The sequence below is a fragment of the Apteryx rowi genome, unplaced genomic scaffold, assembly GCF_003343035.1.
Source record: "Apteryx rowi isolate R43461 unplaced genomic scaffold, aptRow1 scaffold_2114, whole genome shotgun sequence".
In the NCBI taxonomy this organism is placed as follows: domain Eukaryota; kingdom Metazoa; phylum Chordata; class Aves; order Apterygiformes; family Apterygidae; genus Apteryx; species Apteryx rowi.
This window is the reverse complement of record NW_020448436.1, coordinates 2,045-8,641: the sequence shown is the minus strand read 5'-3', so window position 1 is coordinate 8,641 and position 6,597 is coordinate 2,045. Positions and strand designations below refer to the sequence as shown.

The 6,597-nt window shown below is 65.6% G+C and overlaps 2 protein-coding genes across 2 annotated transcripts in view; one reads left to right on the top strand and one right to left on the bottom strand.

Annotated features, from left to right (window-relative positions):
* The first annotated feature begins 811 nt into the window (after nt 1–811).
* Nucleotides 812–4,484, top strand: SLC16A13 (solute carrier family 16 member 13). Its single transcript, XM_026064243.1, has 4 exons — nt 812–1,139; nt 1,846–1,989; nt 2,820–3,566; nt 4,264–4,484. Exons 1-4 carry the CDS (start codon nt 944–946, stop codon nt 4,482–4,484), a joined length of 1,308 nt encoding a protein of 435 aa, XP_025920028.1. The 5' UTR covers nt 812–943.
* Nucleotides 4,485–5,085: 601 nt separating this feature from the next.
* Nucleotides 5,086–6,597, bottom strand: part of LOC112965345 (arf-GAP with coiled-coil, ANK repeat and PH domain-containing protein 1-like) — a gene marked incomplete at its 5' end in the record, with an annotated part of 3,489 nt that continues 1,977 nt past the window's right edge. The window contains 3 exons of the mRNA XM_026064241.1: nt 5,086–5,487; nt 5,955–6,004; nt 6,115–6,367. Coding sequence (XP_025920026.1) covers nt 5,387–5,487; nt 5,955–6,004; nt 6,115–6,367 — 404 coding nt within the window. The remainder of the gene's footprint in view (nt 5,488–5,954; nt 6,005–6,114; nt 6,368–6,597) is intronic.

Here is a 6,597-nt window from a genome sequence, read left to right as displayed (position 1 = left end):
CCCCCTCACCCCCCCCGCAGCCTCCGCAGGAGCCAGGTAGGGACGGGGGCCCCGGACGCCTGGGTCCCCTCCCCGCTCGGGGTGGGGGGAGGGACGCGGCCCGGACGCCTGGGTCCCTCTCCTGGGCGTGGGTTTGGGCCCGGACCCCGGTGGGAGGGGAGGGGTGGGTTAGAGCGGGGGCCCGGACGCCTGGGCCCCTCGTCCCGGACGCCTGAGTCCCATGATCCAAGACGCCTGGGTCCCGTGACCAGGACGCCTGGGCTCCTCGTCCCGGACGCCTGGGTCCCATGATCCAGGACGCCTTGGTCCCGTCACCAGGACGCCTGAGTCCCTTGTCCCAGACTCCTGGGTCCCTCATCCCGGATGCCTGCGTTCCTCATCCTGAACTCCTGGGTCCCTTGTCCCAGACTCCTGGGTCCCTTATCCCAGATGCCTGAGTTCCTCATTCCGGATGCCCGGGTTCCTGGTCCCAAGCTCCTGGGTCCCTCATCCTGGACGCCTGGGTCCCTCATCCTAAATGCCTGGATCCCTCATCCCGGATTCCTGGGTCCCTCATCCCAAATGCCTGGATCCCTCATCCCAGATTCCTGGGTCCCTCATCCCGAATACCTGGGTCTCTGGTCCCGGACTCCTGGGCCCCTTGTCCCAGACGCCTGGGTCCCTCATCCCAAATGCCTGGATCCCTTGACCTGGATGCCTGGGTCCCTCATCCCGGATTCCTGGGTCCCTCATCCCAAATGCCTGGGTCTCTGGTCCCGGACTCCTGGGCCCCTCATCCCGGATGCCTGGGTCCCTCATCCTAAATGCCTGGATCCCTTGGCCTGGATGCCTGGGTCCCTGGTCCCGGACTCCTGGGTCCCTGGTCCCGGACTCCTGGGCCCCTCRTCCCGGACGCCTGGGTCCCTGGTGCCGGCCGCCTGGTGCCACGCGGCTCGCGCAGGCCATGGCGGCCCCGGGGCCCCCCGACGGCGGCTGGGGCTGGGTGATCGTCTTCGGCGCCTTCGTGCAGTCGGCGCTCGTCTTCGGCGTCATCCGCTCCCTCGGCGTCTTCGTCGCCGCCTTCGGGGGGGCCTTCGGGGCGCTGGCCGGGGGCGTCTCCTGGGTGGCCTCGCTGGGCATCGCCGTGCTCCAGCTCGGTGGTGAGCGCCCGCTGGCGGCACTGGGAGCGCTGGGAGCCCCTTCCCCCCTTGCCCCAAGCTCCCCATCCCACCAGTAAGGGGGATTCGGGGCCACTGGGGGGCACTGGGAGCACTGGGATCCTCCTCCCCATTGCCGCGGAGTCCCCATTCCACCAGTAAGCGGCAACTGGGGGGGTACTGGGAGCACTGGGACCGCCCTTCCCCATCGCCCCAGGGTCCCTGTTCCACCAGCAAGGGGCATTTGGGGCAAGTGGGAGGCACTGGGAGCACTGGGATCACCCTTCTCCATTGCCCCAAGGTCCCTGTCCCACCAGTAATGGGTACCGTGGGGCAGTGGGAGCACTGGGACCCCATTCTCCAGGGTCCCCATTCCACCAGTAAGGGACATGGGGGGGCAGTGGGAGCACTGGGACCCCATTTCCCCAGGGTCCTCCTGCCACCAGTAAGGGGGACTTAGGGCAACTGGGGGGCACTGGAAGCACTGCGTCCCCCTTCTCCGTTCCCCAGGGTCCCCCTCCTACCACTAAGGGGCACTGGGAGCACTGGGATCCCCCCCCTCCCCATTCACCCGTGTCCCCATCCCACCACTAAGGAGCCCTGGGGGCACCGGAAGCCCTGGGATCTCTCTTCCCAATTCCCCCAGGCTCCCAGTCCCACCAGTAAGGGGCACTGGGATGCCCCTTATCTGGCCTCTCTGTCCCGCCAGGTCCCTTGGGCAGCGCCCTGAGCACCCACTTCGGCACCCGCCCCGTGGTCATGGCCGGGGGCTTCCTCTCGGGGCTGGGGCTCTTCCTGGGCGCCTTTGCCACCCACCTGGCCCACCTCTACCTCAGCGTGGGGCTGCTGGCGGGTACGGAGCAAGGGCTGCTGGGATGGCGCCTGGGGAGGGGGCGTGTGGGCGCCTTGAGTCACCTAGAACGTGCTGAGATGTTGGATGAGGGAGGAAGAGCAAAGGGAGTTGGGTGACCTTGAACTCGTGGGACACTGGCCGAGGGATGGGGCACAACAGCCATTGGGTGACCTAGAACAGCACCAGGATATTGGCCAAGGGCTGGGGAGCAAGGGGACTTGGGGCACCTGGAACGTGTGGGACATTGGCCAAAGACCAGGACGTAAGGGTCATTGGGTGATCTAGAACACGCTGGGATATTGACAGAGGGGATATCATCAGCTAGGTTGGGCCTTGGCGATGGTCATGGTGGGCGCAAAAGGGCATTGGGTTGCCTAGAACATGTCAGGATATTGGCCAGGGACTGGGACACAAGGGAACTTGGGTCACCTAGAATATGCCACAACAGTGGTCAAGGGAGGAGCACAAACGGCTGTTGGGGGACCTAGAATGTGCCATGCTAATGACCAATGGCTGGGAGCAAGGAGAATTGGGTGACCTAAACCATACCATGATGATGGCCAAGCCACCAAGGGTCATTGGGTGACCTAGAACACACCAGGACATTGCCCAAGGACTGGGACGCTAGAGGAGTTGGGTGACCTAGAGCACGCCATGCCAACGGCCAAGGGAGGGGCACAAAGAGCCATTGGGTGACCTAGAACCCGCAACGACAACAACCAGGGCAGGGACTCAAAGGGCTGTTGGATGACCTAGAACGTGTCGTATAAGGGCCCCAGGCAGGATACAAAGGCCCGTGGGGCGCCGGCGACCGCCCGCTCTCCCCGCAGGCCTGGGCTGGGCGCTGGTGTTCACCCCCTCGCTGGCGGCCGTGGGCCGCTACTTCACGTCGCGGCGGGCCCTGGCCACGGGGCTGGCAGTGTCGGGCGCCAGTTTTTCCTCCTTCGCCCTGGGGCCCCTGGTGCAGCTGCTGATGGAGGCCTACGGCTGGCGGGGGGCCCTGCTCCTGCTGGCCGCCATCTCCCTCAACCTGGTGGCCTCAGGGGCCCTGCTGCGGCCGCTGGTTCTCCCCGGCGAGTCGGGAACGCCGGGGCGGCCCCGGTGCCGCCCGGCGCTGCCCCAGCTCCTCCGCCACGGCCCCTTCGTCCGCTACGTCCTGGCCTTCATCCTGGTGGACGCCGGCTACTACGTGCCCTACGTCCACGGCGTGGCCCGGGCCCGCGAGCTGGGCTGCGACGAGTACCGGGCCGCCCTGGTGATGTCGGTGGCAGCGGCGGCCGACGGCGGCGGCCGGGTCTTCGCCGGCTGGTTGGCCGCCCGTCCCGCCGCCACCCTGCTCTGGCACCTCTTCGCCTGGGCCTTCCTCACGGGGCTGGCCCTCCTCTTCCTCCCGCTGGGCACCTCCTACGCCGGCCTGCTGGCGCTGGGGCTGGGCTACGGGTTCTGCGCCGGCGCCGTCGCGCCCCTCCAGTTCACCGCCTTGGCCGAGATCGTCGGCGCCCGGCGCCTCCTCCACGCCATCGGCCTCATGCAGATGTTCGAGAGCCTCGGCTCGCTGCTGGGCGCCCCGCTCGCCGGTAGGGCCCACGGGAAGCCTCCTCCCCGCTCCTTCCTGCCCCGACGCGCCTCTGGCCTGCTGGGGGGGGGTGATGGCGGGGTTGGCTGACCTAGAACTGGGCACGTGGCGCACCTGGAGCCTGGTTGGGGGAGGCCTCTCGCACCCCTGTGGCTCACTGGGAGAGGGATGGATCATGGCAGGGTTGGGTGACCTAGGACTGGGCACTTGGTGCACCTAGAACTGAACTGGGGGATGCATTTCCCATTCTCATGGCTCACCGGGTGGGGAATGGATCACGGTGGGGTTGGGTGACCTAGGACCAGGTACTTGGTGCACCTCAAACCTGGTTTGAGGTCTCATTTCCCATCATTTTAGGTCATCAAGGAACATCGACGACATGCAGTGGGGTTGGGCGATCTAGAACGGGGCTGCACAAGGGCAAGGTCCCCCAACGAGGTGCTGGGTTTTGGCCGTTCCTGGTTCTAGATGCCCCAAGTGCTGTCTTAACCCAGAAGAGCACTGAGGGGGTCACTGTAGACATGGCTGTGTCACATGTTCTTGGTCACCCAACCATTCTGACCCCCCCCCCCGCCCCAGCAGGCTCTAGGTGTCTCAACCCCCATTCTCGGTCACCCAACTGTTCTGCCCTCCAGCAGGGCAGGTTCTAGGTGCCCCATGGCAGGTAGTCGAGGTCACCCAACCGCCCTCTGTTGCAGGTTGGCTGCGGGACGTGACAGGGAACTACACAGTCTCCTTCATCACCGCCGGCGCCTTCCTCGTGGCCGGCAGCCTCCTCCTCCTCACCCTCCCCGGCTTTTTCACTGCCTCCCCAGGCTCCGGAAGCAAAGAGGAGGGTTGCGACCCGGCGGCCCCGACCCCTGGAGGCCCCGAGGCCGCACCGGATCCCCCCATGCCGGGAGGCCCTGGGGTGATCTAGAACTGGCCACGTTAAATCCTCTGCTCTCTGCAAAGCTCGGCCCAGGGTCCCGTCCCTCCTTCGGCACCGTGGGGCAGGGGGGCGGGGAGGGGGGCAGGCGAGGGGTGGGGCGGGTGCATTGCCAGCCCGACCAGGGCCTGGTCTAGGTAACGCGTTGGAGGGGGTCAGTTCTGGGTTACCCAGTCAGGGCCCACTGTAGGCAGCACATTAGGGACCTGGTTCTAGGTTACTCAATTGGGGTCCAGTCTAGGTGATGCATCAAGGAATCAGTTCTAGGTTAATCAAGGTCTAGTCTAGGTAATGCATCAGGGTATCAGTTCTAGGTTAATCAAAATCTAGTCTAGGTAATGAATCAGGGAATCAGTTCTAGGTTAGTCAAGGTCTAGTCTAGGTGATGCATCAGGGAATCAGTTCTAGGTTACTCAATCAGGGTCTGGTCTAGGTAACGCATTAGGAAATTGGTTCTGGGTTACCCAATCAGAGTCGATTCTAGGTAACACATAGGGAGACGTGAGGGGCCAGCATGGACTGGGCGCCTCCCCATAAGGGGCGGGGCCTCCCCATAAGGGGCGGGGCTTCCCCAGAGGCAGGACTGCAGGAGCAGGGCAAAGACAACACTTTATTAAATTCAGGCTGTTTCCAAAAACTCAATAAATAGATATCAAAAGAGCAGGGGTGGGGCCTGGAAAGGCCCCACCCATTTGGGGGGCGGGCCTTGTCAGGGCACGCCCTCCACAGAGGGGGAGGAGTTGGAGCTAGGCGGGGCCCCGCCCACTCATGGGGGCGGCGCAAGGGGGTGCAGCTGCGAAGGGCTGGCAAGAGGGGGGCGGGGCAGCACAGCCCCGCCCCACCTGAGGGCGTGGCCTCGCTGAGTGGGCGTGGCCTGTCCCCGGGGGGCGGGGCTAGAGGGTGGTGAGCTTGAGGTCGCGGCGGGCGAGTTTCTCGGGGTGGTCGGAGGCCATGAGAGAGATATCGCGGAAGATGTCGAGGTAGGTGTCGTCGCCTGGGGGGGGGCTCCAAAATCAGGGACCCCCCCTGGGAGCCCTCCCAGGAGCCCCCCCAAATCCAGGGATCCCCCTGGGAACCTTCCCAGGGAGCTCCCAAATCCAGGAACCCCCCTGGAAGCCCCCCAGATCCAGGGATGCCCCTGGGAGCACCCCAAATCCAGAGACCCAGGACCCTCCTTTGGGGATGCCCAATCCCAGGGACCCCCTAAACCTGAGGACTCCCCAGGACCCTCTTTTGGGGACCCCCCAATCCCAGGGACCCCCCAGGATTCCCCCTTTGGGGACACCCAAACCCAGGGAACCCCCAAACCCAGGGAATCCCCCCTGAGTCCAAGGATACCCCAAGCTCTGGGACCCCCCAAAAACCCAGAGACACCCCCAAACTCGGGGCCCCCCCACTCCTAGCCCCCCCCAGGACTTCCTGGGGGTCTCCACGACCCCCCCAAATCACCCCCGAACCCACCAGTCTGCCCCTGGGCCACCTCCAGTTCCCGCATCTTGGCCAGCCGCAGCCTGGAGGAGAAAGGGGGGGGGGAAGTGAAGACCAGGATAGGGGGCACCCCCACGCCAGGGTGCCCCCCACCCCACGCCACGGTGACCCCCCCCTCCCCGCGGGGACTCACAGGGTGACGATGTCGGCGTTGGCCAGCTCGATGGCGATGGAGAGGGGGTCCTTGCCCTCGGCGTCCACCGCGCTCAGGTCGGCCCCCCGCTTCAGGAACAGGCACGCCAGGCTGGGGGGCCGGGGAGGGGGGGGGAAATAGGGGTGAGTCTCCCATCCAGGCCCCGAATGGGGCAGCACCTGCTTAGCTTCCCTGCACGGGAAGCAGGGCAGCACCTTCTGCACCCTGCAGCCCCCAGCCTCCCAGCATGGAACTGGGAGACACTGGAGGGCACTGGGAAAAGACCCGGATGCCCCATTGGGGATGCTCTGAGGGGGCCAAGGGGGGACCCTAATCTAGGTCATGCTCTGGGGGGAATCACCCCTCACAGGTGGTCACCCATCCAGGCACTGAACAGCACTTTGCCTGCTTAGCTTCCAGCCCGGCAGCTTTAGGGGTGGTGGCTGCCACCATTCATAAAATGAGGGTCCGGAAAGCACCTCC